The sequence below is a fragment of the Phasianus colchicus genome, chromosome 12 (genome assembly GCF_987193195.1).
Source record: "Phasianus colchicus chromosome 12, bPhaCol1.hap1.1, whole genome shotgun sequence".
Lineage (NCBI taxonomy): Eukaryota > Metazoa > Chordata > Aves > Galliformes > Phasianidae > Phasianus > Phasianus colchicus.
In genome coordinates this window covers 17,055,020-17,075,116 of record NC_143447.1, presented here as the reverse complement: position 1 = coordinate 17,075,116, position 20,097 = coordinate 17,055,020, and the positions used below count along the sequence as shown (strand labels likewise).

Here is a 20,097-nt window from a genome sequence, read left to right as displayed (position 1 = left end):
AGAGGAAAAATAAACTAAGAATAGAAAGTTGCTGTATATTCTCAAGAGAGATGGTAATTATGAGATGTAAGAGAGAAAATCCCTGAAGAACTCTCCTGGATTGGCTGGTGGCCGAGCAATGTTTGGAGTTACGAGCTGTTTCTGTCCTTTGAATCCTCCTAAACTGAGAGAGTGTAATTTGTGGATTCTTTTGGATAAAACGACACTGATTCTACCACCCATGTCTCTCCCTGGCTAATAAAGCTTGCAGAACTGACTTTTACTAGCCATTGAGGCTGAAGGAGCAGCTAATAAAGCAAACGGGAAACTGCAGCTTTAAATAAGGTAAAATTTACCACTGCCATCAGTGAATTGCATTTACAATTCCACTTTCTTTTTCTTTCCTAGGTCAATCAAGATTCTTACCAATTAATTTTTCAGTGTAACACCTACTTTGTAAAACTCAACCTGTGATACCAAACAGCATGATGACATATGGGTCAGTTCATAGTTATTTCAGATTTGTGCTTAAAAGGTATCAGTTAATTAGAAAAACAAAAAAAATAGCAAAACAAAAACCAATCAACTAAAAAGTGAAGCCTGCCTTCTTTGGGAAGGCCTAATGAACAATGCACATGCAAGGAAGAAAGCAAAATTTAAGGCTTACTGTTGTTTATATCAGCTTCCTGAATAAGAAATGATGAACGTTTTTGTTTAAGACATTATAGCAGCTTTACAGATCAATATGAAGGACAGTGCTGTGAAATACTGGGTGATTATCTATTCTTGCACAGTGCCAAATCTGAAACAACTGAAGTCAAAGCCACTCCTGAAACTTCTGAGTAAGTATGATTGCAGCTTTAATCTTAGACTTGCATATATTTATGTTTGTAGCATATGGGTATTTGAGGTGTGTGCATGTTTGTTTCCTCATCCTCAATTAAGAAAACAAGCCCTGGATATTTGAGAACAAATCACAGACACGGCTGACTCAGCTCAATACTGGTTGCTTTTTTTTCCAGCTGTATACAAATATGATTGATGTGGTGTTCATCTTGAAGTAAAGAAGAAATGGAAACAACTCAACTATGAAAATGCTGGTTATCACTCTTAGATGGAATACAGTGTCACAAAAAAAGAGGAGACAAACATTTTGGTGTAAAGCTTGCTGTTCTCTATGGGTCAGTGCCCATGAAGAAGAAACAAACTCAGTAGAAATGAGAAATGGAAAAATGTTATAGCAATTTCACTCACTTTTTTTTTTTTTTTTTTTTTGACAGTGTTGCCTTGTTTATGGAAGTTCTGCAATTTATACTATTGGTGCATGCCTTGTGCTTAGCACCAATGGAAAACTGAAATTGTATATAATTTTAATGTAGCCAACTGGTTGGGTGGCTGCTATCGTTTCAGTTGTGCTGTTCTTGTAATATTAGCCATGAAGATGATCAGGGGACTGGAGCACCTCCCTATGAGGACAGGCTGAGGGAGCTGGGCTTGTTCAGCCTGGAGAAAAGAAGGCTGCAGGGTGACCTCAGTGCAGCATTTCAATATATAAAGGGAGCCTACAGCAGGGAGGGGAATCAACTCTTTGAAAGGGTAAATAACTGCAGGACAAGGGGAAATGGTTTGAAGTTGAGGGAGGGGAGATTTAGGTTGGATGTCAGAGGGAAATTCTTTACAGAGAGAGTGGTGAGGTACTGGAACAGGCTGCCAGAGAGTCTGTAGATGCCCCATCCCTGGAGGTGTTCAAGGCCAGGTTGGATGGGGCCCTGGGCAGCCTGGTCTAGCATTAAATGGGGAGGCTGATGGCCCTGCATGTGGCAGGGAGTTGGAGATTCATGATCCCTGAGTCCCTTCCAACCCTGGCCATTCTGTGAAACCTTTGGGCTGAGAGTGACGTGTGTGATACTCAGGGAATGCTGGAAGATGCAAGGCTTCGAGTGGTCACAAGAATGCACTGAAAAGCACTGATGTGCTGTGTGGTTGTGTGACTGAGAGCGTCAGCGCTGAGACTGCCCTCGTCCTACAGAGCAGGGCAATACCGCTGCGTCTTACTGAGGAAAGAAAATAGAAATCTGCTTTGGTACGTCTTTAAAAACGTTTGAAGGGAAGATCAACCATGTGGAGTTTTCTCTCACAACTCCGGCAGGAACAGAGCGTGCAACAGCAGCGCGAGCCGCCTGAAGAGCTTTGAAAAGTCGCCTCAGATGGACAAAAACTGCGGTGTTCCCCAAAAGCGTAAGTGCAGAGGTGCGCTGATTTCTTTTTGTTGCCGTTAAGAAGCGAGCTTCGCTGCTCGCCGCGGGGAGCCCAGGGGCTGCAGCCGGCGTCCCTCCCCGCCTTCTGCTCAGGCCATCCACCCCCCCCCGCTCCCTTTGTTTCCCCGCCCGCCTGCCGTTCCCGCCCGCGCGGAGGGACGGGGCCGCACCGCCACCCCCGGCCGGCGCGAGGGCGGACCGCGTGCTGGGAGCCCGCCTCAGAGGAAGTGATGGAAGCCGAGGGAGGAGGCCGAGCAGCCGCTGGTAAGAGGAGAGGGAGCGTGCCCGCGCGCCCGCCCGCCCGCCAGCTGCAGCCGCGCGCTTCGCGGCTTCCCCTCCTTCCCTCAGCGGCCCCGTCCCGCCTGGCCCCTCGCGCCGCTCGGCTCCTCCGCCGGCAGCCGCCCCGCTCGCTTCTCCTCCCTCGTGCTGCTCCCGCACGTTGCTCACCCGCGCGGTGCTGGCAGGCGGCGCCCGTCCCGCGCCGCTCCGTCCCGCCCGCAGCCTCGCGCCGCTGCGGAACGGCGGGCTCCCCGCGCTGCCCTCAGCGCCCGCCGCGGCGCTGTGAAGAGCGGTCAGAACGCGGCCAAAGTCGCGGGCCTTTCCAGGAAAACTTTGTTCCGTCGCCTGAGGTCATGGCAGGACGAGCCCCGGCCCCCGCGGCCGCGCTTCCAGAGGATCGCTGAGGTGAGCAGGGCGCTCAGGCGGCCCCGCTTGGGCTCCCCCTCCAGCCGTGCGGAGCTCGTGGCCCAACGGCGCGATGTGTGAGAAGTAATAAAGAGCAGGGGAACACCGTCTAAGCACACGTATACGTCTTTCAGGCCGAATTGCGGGCCGCGTTCCAGTGCTTCCTCGGGGGGAAGCAGAACACGGCGTCGGGGGCACGAGGAGAGGTGAACGCGGTGCTTTTTGACCGCGGAGGAACAAGGAGTTGGGTTATTCGGGTGTACAGAGGGGTGCAGCAGGCTTCTTCCACTGTGCGTGGGTGCTTTGCCCCTTTAGTGAGCACTTTGTTAATCGTGAGATGGCTATAGGACAAGAAAACACACCGTCTCTAATGATTAATTCTGGGGGAGGAAAACCTTTGCCCCTTTGCTTGCAGTGACCATTGATTTGGTGGTGTTTGTGGCAGCTGCCAAAGAGCCTCTGCCCAGCACAGCCCAGTTGTGAGAGCTCCTGATTGCCTTCCAGGTGCAACGTTGAAGCAAATAGACGCCGTTAGTTCTCCTACTTTCCCACTCCGGGTGCCTGGGATCTTACTTTAGGGCAAACTCAATGCAGACTCTGTCACGGATTTCCAAGGCGGCCCAGTGTGTGAGGTGTCCTGGGCTGTATTTGACTAGGAGCTCTTCCAGCAATCCCTGCGCATGCACTGTTTGGATAAGGGCCCATAGCATCCCCTCAGCTAGCTTTTGCACTGCTTTCCTTCTTGCTCCTGTTTTATGCTCTTTCTTAATTTGTCACACCGGCAGGTAAATGGAGAGAAAGTGAATTTATCTTCTGAAACGCATTTTAAGTTGCTACCATTTATCTAAAGCACCTACTTCATCCCCTTCAGTAAAATAATGATGCTGTTCATTAGTTCCTCTAACTGCTCATGGCTAAATGCACTTGTAGTCAGAATGCTCTATTTTTTCCCCACCTGTCAGCCACTTGTGGAAGCCAAACATTGATAATAATTGGGTCTTTTTTTTTTCTTTTTTTTTTTTTTAATATTCTTAATTCTACTCGTGTTTTTCAATACAATATCTCTAGATGAACGGGACTTGGTTTTTCATGGCCCAGCAAAAGTACCGTTGGGTGCTTCAGGTACATCGACATTTTATTTTCCTGATTTCTTTATTCTCAAATGGAATGTTTGGAAGAGTTATTCCTCTCTTCTTTTGGGACAGATGTCATTGTTTGTATCCATCATTTGAATTTTGACATAGTTATTCAATTAATTGCATACCCATATGTAATAATTGAATGAGTATAGGTTGAGCATACAGCACACCTTAAGAAAATTTTGGATTCAACTATTAGCTTTTCTTGTGCAAAAGGTACTTTCCAGGTTATGTCTTGCTATAATGAGGTTGTACAACTCTACATGTTCTCAAGGTCAGCTGTTCCTTTTTCATAAAGCAAGACTTGCAAGGCTTCTAAGTTCCTGTGTAGATCCTAGACAAACCTTGCTATTGAAAAGCAGACAACACGTTGATATAGATCTGGGTATTTTTGTTTAAAATTCAGCCTTCTCACAAGTGGTTTTTTTTTTTTTTTTTTTTTTTTTTTTAATTTTAAAGCATTTGGGGAGTCAGGTTTTATGTATTAACCATGTAACAACAAGGCTGCAAAAGACAATCAGTGCCTAACAACATTCATATGATTCCAGAGCTGAGAAGTAGGTAGTTGCCATATGACAGACCCATACATCTAGCTTAACAACTGCACTAATGAAGCTTTAAATTTCCATCTGCCTTGATGTTAATCAGTTAAAGTTTACAGTGGGAGGTCAGCACCCTGAAAGGTGGAAACTCAAAATCATGATAGTGTGGATGCACATTTAGAAAACCTACTGGAAGCTCTTAGAGTCTTATCAGCAACTGTATTTTCCTTCAGTATAACTAAACTCTCATCTATGGAAGAGAGAGAGTTTTACTCAGACTGAGGAGTATGCTATTCTAGGAGGTAACAATTTCTAGAACCTCTTTACTTTCTGTGCCACAGGGAGGCAGGTTACTGTAACCTTCCTTTAACATGAACGCATAGTTACGGCCTAGAAGGAAAGGAAACAGGCAATAAAATCCTTTCTCCTTGGAAAAACTTTCCTAAAATAAAAAAATACACTCAAAATCCCAGCAAACATAATAGCATTTCAGTGAACATACACCTTCCCTTGGGGAAGGAGTATAAGAGAACAAACCACAAGAGAAAATTTTGCCTGTTTAAGTTTCAAGGGGGAAGATGTGTAGCCATTATGCTTATGAGTGTGTTATAAGGACCTATGTAGAACACGCTGTTGTGTGTTTTCTGTGCACTGTGTAAGAGTTGCACACCAAGAATCTCCCAAACATTTCTAGTGCCATGCACTAGTCACAGTCACCTCATATTCTGTTTGCAGAATGATTGGCAGACCCTCAGGTCACACGTATCCAAAGTAAACTGTGTCCTGCTTATTTACTGAGAGGTCTGTGGATGCTTAAAAATGTTGTTTGTAACCTTTGAAACTGCTGTCTGGTGGCTGGTCTTTATAGTATTACCAACAACAGATGGCAAATGGCTCTGCTGATGTAGTTCTTGCTAGTGTTTCATTCCTGTGAAGTTCCACAGTCTCGTAGTCTCAGAAAATGCCTCCATATTTTTTCTGTGTAATGATTTCAAGCCAAACTAAATAAAAACATCTTATCAAATTCAAATTCCCATGGTGTCATGTGACATTTTTGTAATGATTGCCTTGCAGCAGTTTCAGATAAGTGCACGTTTGGTAGCAATTTAAGGCCTGTGTCCTTTAAGTAATGCTTATTAGTACGCAACAGATGCCATTTAGAAACATTATGCCTTTTAATAGGCTCTGCTTTTAGACTACATTTTCTCATTCCAGGCAGGCTGTGGATCAGGCAAGCTTGGAGGTATGCTGTCGCTTATGCAAAGCCTAAGTCAATTTTCTGCTCTGAAGTCAAGCCATGTGTTTTTCCTTGTTTCTTCCATTCTGGTCATAGCTGTCTGGTGTTTTTTCCCCCCAGTCATATCTTTGGCTGATTTTCAAGGCATTACAATCAAAACCTTTTGCATTTTTAACCACCATCGTTGGTTTCTTTAGTTCTTACAAAAGAAGAAGAGCCTGTGTATACTGAATTGAAACAATCTCAGCTTTACTGTCACGAGCACAGCAAGCATGGAGTTAGCTCTCTATTGCCAGCCTGTCCTTCCTTCTCTGCTTCTGTCTCCTCCCAAAATGAAATAAAGGAAAAAACAGAACCATGCTGATTTTGGAGCACTTTCAAAGACATGTAAAACAGCTGACACAATGGCACAGAGAAACAAGAAAGATGTTTGCATATTTTCTCCACTACATGCAGCTGTTTATTAAAGCAAGAAGTTCCAAGACAGACTAAGAGGCTTGTGATAGCTAGTGTAGGTGACATATTAATTTGCAGCTGCATAATAAATTTACTAATGTGTAAATTACTATGGTAGAGAGGGTGTTTTTTTGTTTCCTTTTTATTTTGCTTAAATTAATTGCTTTATTTTGAGATTAATCTGGCAGTACAAATTAGTTTTTGTAAGTAATTTGGGGGAAAGCTGCTGAGCTATCTTAGATAGACTTACGTGCACTACTGGTGGGAACAGCAGATTTTTCAGATGTAAAGCATTTGCAACTCAATCCATGGGAGAACTGAAACTGAAAATCTGTCCGATTGTCTCATATTTTCATTACTGCATCATCTGTATGGGGAACACTGTGCTTCCTGATGGCAGACCGTGGCTTTCAGGTATCCTACAGATACCACCCATACTGGCATAGTTTGTATGCAGTGAAGGTAAAGGCTGCATGCAGGCCCTGTGGTGTTATGTTCCCCATGTGTGCTTTGAGTGATGGTAGTTACAGGGAAACGTCATTAACATGTCACTTAAACTTTAGTCCTGGTGCCAGTTTGTGAGGGTGGCTGTTTCAGTAGTAATTTTAAATGCTCTCTGGTCCTAAATTGCAGATATTTTCTGAAGCTGTTGTAGCTGGCAATCTGTCTGGCATCTCCCCATGGGATGAAATCATCTTCATGCCAGTTCGTTTTCCAAACTGACTTGTCATTTCCTACCATTTCACTATTCCTTGTTTATCACTATGTGAGGTGCTGTCTTCTTTTCCCTTATACTGTGGGATGATTTCTAGGCATTTTGTGTCCTCCCCTCTGCCTTCCATCTTTGTAAAGAATTAATGCTATCACATTTGAACTGGTAATTCCTAAAAACTCTTCTGCTGTTCTCTGCAACTTTTCTGTCATTTTCCTTCAATTCAGCCTCTTTGAATAATGGATGTACTTCAGAGATACATTTCAGTGTCATTTGGGGCCTCCCATTCTTTGAGAGTCAAACTCTAATTTGAGGTCAGGCTTAGAAATATGAATTTCTGCTGGCACAGCTATTTTGGCTATGGGTATGATGAAATGAGATGTATCAGCGACAGAGCTGTACTGGAAAAAGCCCCTGATGTGGACACAGTTGTTGAGAAAAACTTCATTTTTTGTTTGCATATTTTGTTTAGTGGTGGACAAATAATCAAGTTGCCAAATGTAGAGGTTTTTTTAGATATCCAAGAAAATCCTTACCACTGTTATCTCCACAGCCTTCAGTAGTTGCAGTTAGACTTGTGCCCATTTCTTGGTTTATAGAAATAGTACATATTAAGAACCTAATCCTGAAGTCCACAGATTCAGAGATATTAGCAGCAACCCCACCCAATTAATGAAACGTTCCTGACAAAATCCCTGTGTGAACTGCAACCTTAAAGCTTTATTTGTTACAGTCCTGAACGTCACTTCATGACTGCGTTTTCTCTGGGTTATTCTGTAAGCTCTACCTCTTTTTAGCATTGCTGCTCTGTGAAAAGAGAGTTACATGTGCAGCAGTATGAATTCAGATATGTCAGAGTTACAGCTGGTAGCACTCCCATGGTTTTGCAGCACACTGCAGTATTTATTTATAAAGTCTGTTTCTGGGCCGTAATATCTCAGCTTTTTTCAATCACATTAGGTTAGAGCTTTGTGCCAGGCCAGATGTGCATTTTGTGTGTTACATGACAGGAGTAGCCTGTTTACATAGATGTGTTTTAATTAATCTGTGCTATGAACTGGGTGTGACTTTAGTTTTTTTTTAATGTAGCACTGCTAAAAATCTTTCTAGGAGGAAAATACACATGGATGAAACCTGTTTGAGGAGTGGGAGCAGTGTGGGTTAGGACTGGTCAGCACCATTTTGTGATCCCTTCGGCGTACACTTGCTTTCCTTGATTTGAAAGCATATTAAATAACGTGCTTTCATCCAGGTTGTTTTCCAAAATAGCTAAATAATTAAACGAATTATTTAATTCATTTGCCTATTTTTTTTCCCCTTCCATTTCATAAATTGCAGATTGCTGTGACAAATTTTGGAAACTAACTGAGATGTGCACACAGACCCCAGTCAGGTTCTGATGGCCTCCAAAGCTTCTTGAGGAAAGTGGAAATTGAAACTGTTGGACATTTTTCAGAGTTAGGCTTGCCTGGTCTCTGCCCGTGCTCATGTACATTCTGCTAAATTTATGTGGATACTTTGAGCTTTTTTCTTCCCTTTTCCTAAATTAGTAGTAAAAATGTATTAGTGTGAATGGGATGGCTAATATGACAGCATCCTGCAGTTGGAATGCTTGATGTTTGATCTGCTGTGCGTTTGAGTGACAGGATTTGCAATAATGATATGTATAGCTACAGTTGAACTCATATTTAAACTTTGGTTTCTTAACTGAGAATGCAATTAGGATTATTTCCCTACATTTCTGCCTTCGTTTCTGCATTTCACAGCAGAAAATTATCTGCAGTCATAAACTTGTATTTATTTTATCTCCTTTCATCATTTGAATTGTGATAGAATAAAGATTAATACCTAAGCAGCATTTTGGAATCAGGCATAGAAACATGCTAATGCCAGTGCAGGTTTCTTCATCCTTTATGTTCTGAGTGTGATGCTCTGTCTGTAGTGGTGAAAAGTGATGCAGTGGGGAAGAGCACTGTTTTCATTAACGATATACAGCATGTGGTTAAGGGCTGCCTTGCTAGGTTGGCCAAATATCACACCACAGCATTTGCCCATTAGCTCCATTGCCATCACACATTGTTATGATACTGCAGTTTCACTTACACTAGAACTTGGGTTTTTGACATGAACTTGCTCGATTAAAGTCAGGATATGAGAGTCAGGTTCTGCATGTACTCCTGGGAGCATGCCAAAGACCTCTTCCTTCCTTTGCAAAGTTAAACAAATATGGCTGTCTAATGATAACCACATGCATGGCTCAAGCTCATTGGAAGGAGTGGAGGAGTTGGTGTTAAGCACTGCTGTTTAGCAGAGCTCCTGCTCCTGTGAGAGACTAGTGGAAAGTGCTTCTGTGACATGTACACAATCTACAAGAGCAATAACTGTTGTCTTCAGGTCCCAGAAGCACCGTGGTTGTGCTGCTGTAGTGGTGGTGGCAGCCCACAGGAAAACAGAGAACGATTTATGCCACATGATTTCTTTGTCTTTTTATGTTGTGACTTCAGAGAGACTGATAAGAAAAATGTCACAGCCTTTTGAAGTGGCTGATAAGATACACTTAACAGCTAAGAACTGAGAGGGAAGATGAAGTGATTTGTTGGGGGCCACAAAAACACACCTGTGGTAGGAATAAATTGTAGGGGCTCTGGTTTGGTTCCCTCATTTAATTACAGAACCATTCTCTTCTGGGAATTGATATGATATACAGTCTTCTTGTCTTGGTGTACATATGTTTGTCACATATTGCAAAGCGTTTTTTAATTAAAGAAAAAAAGTGGAAAATGCTTCTTGGACAGCAAAAACCCCTGATACTGTCAAAAGTACTTAAAATCTGCTGAAGTGTGGGATTTTTTTTTTTTTTTTTTTGAATTATGAAATATATTGGCACGCAAATAAGGCCAATAAATAAATAAAACCAGTGCTGCTATTGCAAACATTACAAACGGCAAAATTGAATAAAATATGAGACTAAAAAGTTAGAAATATTAAATTGTTTTTTTCTGTCTTTTTGGCATCATTAGGAACCACACTTCTCATTCTTTTACACATACATGGAGTGCAATTAGCAGAAATAGGTCAAACGGATGCACAGTACAGACAAATGGTGTGGTGACTGATGGCTGTTCTGTAAACACACGTTTCTTAATCGTTCCCTGTGTTTGTGGAACATGAAAAAGTAGTTGTAGGAGAAATGATTAATTCACTTCAGACATAACGTTGTTTCGTGCTTCATCCACGGTGAGGTTGATGTATTTTGCTTTACGAATCTGGCTTAAATGCTCTTACAAATTTCTAAAATGCTCTATTCGACTCTTCCTTGGAAATATCAGCTCATCTTAATTTGTCTTTGTCAACCCAGTGATGGGTCTAGTCTGAAACCTCTGTGTCACCAATGTGATGGCTGATGGACCCACTACTGATAAGCTACATATGAACGCAGGAACAGGGAAATTTTTAGCTACAGATTTGTCTTGATTAATGAATGATGCGTTGGGTTCATGATCAAAAAGAACTAAGTATATTGGCAGTGCATACTAACATGAAATTTACAAGAGTATTTAAAACATCTTTACAAAGAGATGGAATTGATTGTCCCAAATTGTAACTGATCTGTTAGGCAGTGACAAAAAGGTAAGGCTAGTGAGTAAGGTACTAAAATGACTAGTCTAGTCAAAGAGCCTGAGGAGTGTGATAGGGATTTCAGCTGCTGGAGCATCACATTTATGTAAGCCTACAGTTATCTGTATTCTAGTTAAATTATTTCTCTTACAATATAGAGTTTAGTTGCAGGGGATGTGGAAGAATTGTCAGACGGGATCAGCTGAAGCATTTCATTTACCTTTGGGCATTCCTGCACTCTGCAGTTTCACTTGTGGAATTTCACATCCAAGTGTGTGCACCATGTGTTTTCTGTTGTATTGAGAATAAATTCTTTTGCCCATGGAAAAATATTTCCTGCTTATTTCAGCTGATCAGATGACAGTCTTGTTGAATCTGTAATGATGAGGCTCTGTCTCTAGTCTACAAAAATAATTTTCTAGTTTAAGATGGAATATTGCCTTCTATTTTGTGATTCCAGTCTTTATTTATCTACCCAGAGCAGAACGTAAGAATGTTAATCAAATCTATCTGGTTTCCCACATATTGGTTTTTTTTATCTTAATTGAAGAGAACTTCATCTGATTCTACCCCTACAAGAAAAATATTTGTCCACTTCATGGAACACCCATAAAATTCAGCTCTCTTGCCTGGAGAAAATAAAAACCCCTTAGTTTAGGGATCAGGACCAAAGCAAGGGACCTTGGTTTACGTGGATTAGTCAAACTGTGATGTTTCAAGCTGAGATACATATGGGTGCTGGAGGTTGGTGTCCCATAAGGATGACTGAGTCTGGGCAGTGCCTGCTTGCTGCCGTAGCTGTTTGTAGCTGCAGCTTTTCATGTCATAGATCAGACTCTTAGTGCAAATTGATGGCACGTTATTACCAGCATGAGAGGAAATGCACTTACATGCACAAGCTGAGAATATGGCCCAGACTACTCTGTGGGAACAAAAGAGAGCAGAATTACCATCTTAATTTTTGCTTTAAAATCCATTCTTCATGCTCAAAATCGAATTGCAGCCATTCAGTTTTCTATTTTAATAATTTTTATCTCTAGGTAGGTTTTTTTCAGTGGACCTGCATCCAATTCTTCCTCTGTTACCCCGAGTACTGGAACCCCACAAGACAAAGACTGGTACCCATCTGTTGCCTGCAAACCCCTCCTCATCATGCTGTTGTAGGAGCAGCCTATATGATGTGCTGACCAACGTTGGCAGCCACTACATTGTGAATACCTGGAATCTCTGTAATGCAGCAGGCCTCCGTTCTAAATTTACTCTGCTTCTGGTTTATGGCCCTTCCTCTGTGGCTGCAGCGAGAGGCCCCTTTTTTATGACTCACCCTCCCACCCCCCTCCGCTCCCTGCTCGATGGTAACCCTTTGTGCACATGGCTTGGTGGAAAATGTGCTCACTAGGTGTTGGCTGATTGGCTGCAACAATGTGCTCCTTTGTTGTTGCGGGGTGAGATCCAATTTGAATGAAATCTGTAAAAAGGCTGTCCTTGGGACATTGCAATTTTCGTATCTCAGGATGCTGGTAGGGGCCTCAGACTGAAGAGCTCACAGGAGAATAGTGCTGCTTTCCTTCACAGCAAATTTAAATTATTTTGCTGTTGATGTTGGAAACTTTGTAATGTCCTGTTAGCCAGCAATAATTATTGCTGTAGTCAAATGCCTAATAATAACAGTTATACTTAGACTACGTCAGGATTTTTGTTTTAGGTTCCGTAGACAAAAAAAAAGCATACAAGAAGTATGTACACAGAAGAGGAAGTATAATTTCTTCACTTTGTTCTTGGGAAAACTGAGAAACACAGTTGATGTAAGCAAATTCAGGCAAACTCTGTGATCTTTCTCGTGCCTAAGCAGCTGTACAGTATAAGCGGTAAGTGCACACGTGTGCAAATTTTGGGTGGATGTTCACAGAATCTGGCTCTAGTACAGCTGACTTGAGGACACTCTGGGGTACCAGAAGTTAGATGCCTGCAACGTGTTGCCCTGCAGGATCCCCCCCACACCTCCTCCTTTGATTTCCCCTTTGTTGGAACTTGTGCTCGTAACTTTGACGTTTTCAGAGTATTACACAGGAAAGCCAAGTTAAATGGAAGTCTAAAAGCAATTTTTGGAGAAAAAATTACTTCTGTGGAAGGCTTGATTAATGAAATGTTTCAAAATTTTCTCAAATATCTTGTTATTTAATCTGTGATGTTATTTCATTCTTCTAATGTGTTGCCATTCCTATAGAATGCAAGCATAGTAGGAACCAGAAAGTTAGTGTAAACTTGAAGGTGGTAATTATTTCGTTCAGTGAGGAGAAAGCATTAATGCACTCAGTAAGTTGTTTTGGCTTAAGAATGGCAGAGTAACGCCTTGAAAGCAGCATCTCATGAACGGTATTTATCAGCACAATCAATATTTTTCTTTGTTCTAAACTGAAGTCTTATGTGCTGTTCTTTAGCTGCTCTTTAATAATAATCTTTGATTTCTTCCTTCCTTCATATGTCTTGTTTGGTTGGTGCAACACTATGCAGGGGCGCCTGCAGCAGAAGAAAACTGCTACTGCTAAGTACTGGCTGGGATTCTATAATGCAACTCAACTTGCAGTGTTGCAGTGCTTCTTTCTCTCATTTTTGTCACAGAACGGTGGCTTCTGTTCAGCATTCTGACTACAGAGCTTTGCTGTCAAGGCTCAGGCTGTAAGCTGATTGCTTGTAAGGGCAGGAAAGTAATGCCTAATGTGTTTTAAGCAGTGCTGGGAGGTGGTGTAACAGTTGTAGTTTTTTACCTTCTGGTAAGGAATCAGGTCTTAATCGCTGCCAGAGGGAGGATGGTGGGACAGTGGATGAATGGTCTGACCTTGTCCTGCAAATCCCATGCTCTTCTTTCTATGGAAAGGTTTTGCTTTCAATATCATACTTTCATCATCCGTAGTTTCTGAGTCTTGATGTAGACAGTTCTATACAATGGCCCTCATGAGACTGTTCGCTGTCTCAGACATTTACTTTGCACTTACTATTAGCGTAGTTATTTCACATTAAACTTGGGTGATTGAAACTGCCACGTGAAGGGAAACCATGATAAAAAATGCGGGATTCAGAATTAATACTCCAACTACAGCAGTGCGTTGGAAGATTTTTGTCCTCAGTTTGGGGCATACAAGAGCTGCAGATGTGGCTTGTTGATTGAAAGCACCTTAAATTCAAAATATTCCCTTCCTATGGCAGAAGACTTGCAGAATGCTGTTTGGTCTGCTAGCTCATTGATTCTAATGTCCTTTTTCTTCAGCTGGTGATGAACCACCAATCAGTCTGATTTCTTGTATCAGAAAGAAGATGCTTGGAATTTGCATTTAGATGGCAGGCATCAGATGTATGTAATTTTTGTTTGCACGCAATTAACAAATACCTTGAATAAATATCCTACAGCATTAAGTCATGTGGAAAGAAAACTGTGTTGCATAAAGGCTTGTATTTGTTATTTTGGGAACACTTCTGTGTGTAAATACTTTAATTTTTTGGACCTTATTAAATTGTTTTAAAAGTGCCCAATTGAAATGAATCAAAAAAGAGAAGGAGATAATTAACTATACAACAGGTCATGGTCTAACCCAGAAGGGGGTGGCCTTCCAAGAAGCATCTGGAATATTCGAATTCTATTCTGTTGTGTTTTTGGACAGTACTAAAAATCAGGTTGTGTTTTGAAGGTGTTTTTTTTTTTTTTTTCTTTCCAATTTTGAAGCAATTTATTTAACCCTACAGAAATTTAAGATTCTGCTTGTTGAATTCAAAGAAAGCCAATGTGATTTGATGCTGTCATGGTAGTACTTTGTAAAATTGCATGTCAAGGGTTAGATAACAAATAGATAGCATTTTACTAGTATTCTTGTTTAAGACAAGGATTATGCAGAAAGCTCTGGAGGGAATGTTAAGAGCCCATTTACACTAAGCAGATGCTAAGGAAACTATGGTTTTAAAATTCATATTTATTATCTTGCTTTAGAAGTAAAAATATTGTGTGTTTTATTTTAACTGCAGGTTGCTGTTATTTGGTAGATACAGTAGCAGGAGATCCAGAGGTTCTGCAAGCAGATGCTGAAACATACTATGAAAAACTGTTGAAGCAGTCATCATCTGTTCCTGATGTTTTTTCCATCCCTGGAGGAGAAAAGGTAGAGTGCTGTTGTTTTTCATACTAGTTTGTTGGTTCTGTTCATAGTCCATTTGTGAATAGGGACAAACTGGTGTGACCAGATTACAAATCTCTTAAAATCAGTAAATTCTGCATTATTTCAAATGGTTTACGTGCTGCAAACTAGAGAGAAGCTTAAACTAAAAGTCTGAAACCCTCCATGTGTAGGTGAAGGTCTGAAGTACTTAGCTGAACTTTACACATTGACCTGCCTCCTTAGAGAACTGGATCAAAAGTGAGCTTGATAGCGGTTTATACCATGGCTCTGCTCAATTCTGCCTTTATTGGCAGTTTACACAGGCACTGTTACATTGACTATTTTTTGGTTTCCATCCTTTCTAATTGTAGCATCAGTGATGTTGAATGTGGATTCTCCCAATTCAGATCAGATGAGACTAATAGATAAATGCTGTAGGTGTCAGTGATATGATTTACGATCCATTCCTGAGCCACCTGAGGAATGAACTGGGGATGAAAGAGCCAGCCTGTTAAATATGCTGACTTCAACCTTAATGGTTAAAATCAATATATATATGTTTTAACCTTCAATTCTGGGCATTTTCCATGTGATACTGGAGTATCTGTTATTGCACTATCAAATCAGTAAGTGGGTTAGTTGAAATGAATGTTTGGAATGTGATGATTGTTCCCCAATTTAGGAAAATAACATGTAGTAGTTTCCAGAAGCATGCTATTTCAGGTGGCTGGCTTCCATCTTTGAGCAGACTGTAACTAGCTTTAAGTATTCTTTTAATGCCCTCTAGTGGACCATGTAGGGTTAAATACAAGTAAACCTGACCATGCACAGATCCTCCAGTTAGGGCTTCTCTGTCCTTCCCTCAGCCTTTCATGCCTGGTTATACTTTCAGAAGCTTATTTTCTGTTCCACTGAAAAGGAGGCTGAGATAAAATCCCAAGCAGTGCTGTATACATTCTTGCAATAATTAAACACAGTGAAATCAGTTAAAGGAGGACTTCTGGCTTTTGATTCAGAGCTGTCTTGATTCTCTGGATTGTCTTCAGACCTTAAACATATCACATGACAGATTTGAGTCTCATAGCAACACATTTCTCCTTGCATTCATTTAATTCAGGTCTAATCTAGTCTGCAGTCAGACAGCTAGTCAAGGACATAAATAATGGCAATGCTCACACTATGTTGTTTTTTTCCTTATACTCTTTTACAAATACTTTGATAAATGTTGATATTTTGTAATTAAAAAGAAATTAAATGTAATATGTTAAACTAGTTTCCAGAGAACTAACAATCTGTTATGTACCTTAAAGATAAGGATTTTGGTGTTTAAATAATTGGCTGTAGCTACCAGCTTTTTTTTTTTTCTTCTTTTTTTTTCTTCCTTTTTTTTTTCTTTTCCATATGCATCTGAATTAAAGCAGGTTTTGAGTGGCAGGACCAGCAACCGTGCATAATCAGTGTCTGTCAGCCCAGCCCACTTGCTCAGGTCACAGAACTCCTTTTTGGTATGTCATGATCTGTGGGCAATCAGTCAGTGCACAAACAAGGAAATCAGGATGGAAGAACATTGTCAGAGTTCAGAAAGAGAAAGCTATACTTGGCTCATCCTAATGTTACTAGCAGCTATGAAAAGTGCACATTACACTACAAAACAAATCAGCAATCATAGTATTGGATTCAGTACTGGCCTTTCCATCGCAGTAATGCTCCCAGGTGCCATGGTGATACCCATGCTGTTATATCTGTAGCATGCAAAGGCTGAACTGCCAGAACAGAGTGAGATTGCAGGAAGCTCATGAATACAGATTTCAGGGAGTTCTCAGTTTTTTTCTGAGAGTCCAATGTTTGCACAGATGATCCCAGGATTCTGCCGCCGACAAACTAGCGAACACTGGTTTCATCTTAAAGTTGTTATCTTGAGTAATCCATATTCATACTACTCCTTCCATGCACCCAGTAATATTAAATGTATCACATGACTGATTTGAGTTTCATAGCAAACTGACAAATGGGTGCAATTAGAGAGAGAGGCACACCCACACATACACAATGGACCAGATTTTTGAAAGTACAGTACATACTGTGCTAAATTATGCACGCTTTTTGCCTGTACCTAAACTTCCAAGAGAGCATTTACAATATTCATATGGAAATCGTCATCTCTATGCATATGGAGCTGTTTGAGCACAGTAATTTTGTGTTTGGTCACATCATTTAAAAGTTTAGTCTAAGAATGAGAGGTTGAAAGCTGGATTTTGATTTGAGCTTTTCCTACAACCTAACCACCTTGTGCCAATTTATCTCCCCTCCCTGTCCCTCACAGATAAACTGCCCAGGCGCTGCCCTAACGCTTTGATACTCCCTATACCCTGAGGCTTAATTCATTGTTTGCAAAGCACCACAAGTACTCAGCTGGACTGCGCTGTAAGAAGTTGTATTTGTTTTCAGTTGATACAATGTGTCTGGTCTTTTGTAACACCATTTGTCCACATGTAACAGCGTTCAAAGCCTTGTTGTGTACTAGTTGTAGTAAGTCAATATTAAGTTTTTCACTAACTTTGATAACTAATTACTTTAAAATTGCTTGCTGATAATATTGGACTATTGCATATGTATCACTTTCCATTTTGAAGTTGAGGACTGAGAGGGTGTTGTGCTAAGCATATACTGTGCATGTTAGTATAACATACTGTAAGTGCATCTAATACATGAAGTACTTCTTGCCAGTTTTGCAGTACAAACAGCTACAGGGCTTGTTTGTTTTTTAGGTTAAACTTGAAGATTCCTGTGTGTGTTTTGTCCCCCTCTGCCGAAATAGTCCTACTTGCAAAATGTTGCTGTTAACTGATCCACAGGATAAAGAGACAGGTTAGAATTGGTAAAAATATTTTGAAATTTGAGCAGCTGTACTTTCTTTTATTTTTAAGATGGACTGCTGGTTTACATACTTAAATATTTGAGATTTTGTTTTGAATACGAGGTGGATTCCCTTTACCTGTCAGGGGTTTGTTTTGATGGGCTACTTAGTGGAAGGGAGGACTGGCATTGAGGGCTTTCAAATTCTATGCACTGCTCTGCTGGTAGTTGAAAAATGACCTTAGATAAAACAGCAGTGTAACTACTGTTCAGTCCAAATCAAGTAATCAGGAAATTTCTTCATAAGAACAAAAAACAAATTAAAATCATCTGTGGTTAGAGGTGAACGCTGCAAAGTTTTCCAGCTGGTTTTACATAGTCTTTCAATTTGGGGTTCACTAATGGGCTGTGATTCACATAGTTGAACGTGGGAGACCTTTCTAAGATAAAAGTGTAGTCAAAAGACTTTATCGTCCCCCTATAACTACTGAGAGAGAAGTACATTCCTGACATAAATTTATATATTCCATTAACATTTTTTCTGAAGAGAGATGGGCTCTGGTGTGATAAAAGGGAGAAGTGCCTACACCAGAGGCCAAACTTGCACTGAATGTAGCTGTGCATACCTATGGACTCATGTTCAAAGGTGGTTGAAAGCAGTGTTTAGTTTAGACTGCAGAAGTGGAATGGGGATATTTAATGACTACATGAAAATAAAGAACTGTTAAATAAATGCAGGTGAAGGCATTTAGCACAGATCTTCAGTTGGGTAATAGTAATAGGAACAATGCATATTAATTAGATATGTACACAGAGAAGCAGAGAAGAAAAGATTTCTACAAATAGCAAGTGAAATCCATATTGGAGACTAATGGATTAGTACTGCATAGATAAAAATGACAGACATGATGTTTATGAAGTAATATCCTCTATAATATAATTATTTCCAACAATTATTTCCCGGTGTAAGTACTGCCAATCCAATCATTTGTTTAACATTCTAGTAATTTAGATTCTTAACAAATACAGAATTTAACAGCCTATCTACAGCTTTAACAGTGAAGAGCTTTATAGTTTGATGACATTTGATTCCTGGGCATAGGTTAAAGAGGGATTGAATCCAACCCTGAGATTTATATCCGATCATCATGATCAGATAGGTTATCCAGAATTGGTACGTAATGTATCCGAAATGACTTGCATATTTCAAAGGGAAAACAAGTGGCAGCTTTTCTAAAGGATGTGGTCTTAGTTGGGAGCATTTTTAATTTATTTGTGGTGGGCTGAGTATTCTCTTAGTGTATTTGTAAGGATATTTTTATGAGAATGTAAATCGTGTTGTAAGGCCTTACAGAGCATAACATGGGTGATTAACATCTTTATAACACTAAATAAACATATCCTATTGTGGCACTTCATGTGTGCTGTACATAATAATTTACAATAACTGCTAGATGCCAAGGAACATTTATCACAAGACATTTGCAACAAATCATTGAGTAAAACTTGAATTGTAGAAAGAAATGTAATTGGTTGCAGGAAAGATATCTATCTTAGATACTTGAGTAGCTGCCATTACTGTAGCACCTTCATGCCTCCCAAGCTTTAATGTATTTATTTTGATAAGACTCCTAGAGAGAGAGAGAGAGATTGAGAGGGAGAGAGAATGAGAGAGAGATGCTCTTTTTCCATTTTAAAGATAGGGAACTGGGACAGACAGCTATTCAGTGTATGTCAGCACTACAGAATGCAGTTTAATGTAGTATGTCTGAGTGTGTTCTATTATCAGAGCTGACCTGAGCTTGGCTGCATGGAAATGCTTGTTGGGGTAATTCACCATTCTCTTTCTCAGGTGTAAATGTAACAACAGCAATCTCTGCAATCTGTCGTGTGCCATCAGCTGGAATTACTTCCAAAATTAAGGCAAAGACAACTTCAGCAGAACTTTTAGATTCAATATTTATTAAACAAACTCAATTTACATCTATTACATATAGCCTTTGCCTTTAATTTAGACTGTGACAGAGGGGTGGGTTTCAGCAATTTGGATGAAGGCTGTGGAACAAGAAGTACCAAGCTGATGTTACTTTATTTTTTCTGCTTTTATCTGTCTTTACTTTGTGAAGTCCTGATGTGCAATTTTCATTTGGATAATTGCATGCCAGTGTGGGAACATTTGGTCAGTGTATTTTCACCTAGAAGGTAAAAATATAATCCAGACCCGGGTTGGGCAAGAATCCGTGTTTGCATAGCAAAAGAATACATTTCATAATCACAACTGCATTGTGTTTGGTGCCTAATTCAGTTTGTTATTGTTCAGTTACCCCTTCCAAATACTCGTAGTGGTATGGAATTGTTTGTTTTGACTTCTTGCAGCACAGTGAATATTTTTGTCTCTCTGCAACTGATCGAAGTACTGAGGCTTAGCAAACCAGTGCTTACAAGGCAAGCTGCACAACTGAGCATGT

At 40.6% G+C, this 20,097-nt stretch overlaps 1 protein-coding gene across 1 annotated transcript in view; it reads left to right on the top strand.

Annotated features, from left to right (window-relative positions):
* FAM169B (Protein) overlaps nt 1–20,097 on the top strand; it is a 38,021-nt gene that overhangs the window by 1,248 nt on the left and 16,676 nt on the right. Inside the window, 3 exon segments of the mRNA XM_090149079.1 lie at nt 2,129–2,229; nt 14,643–14,776; nt 17,542–17,641. Of these exon segments, the coding sequence (XP_090005205.1) occupies nt 2,129–2,229; nt 14,643–14,776; nt 17,542–17,641 (335 nt within the window).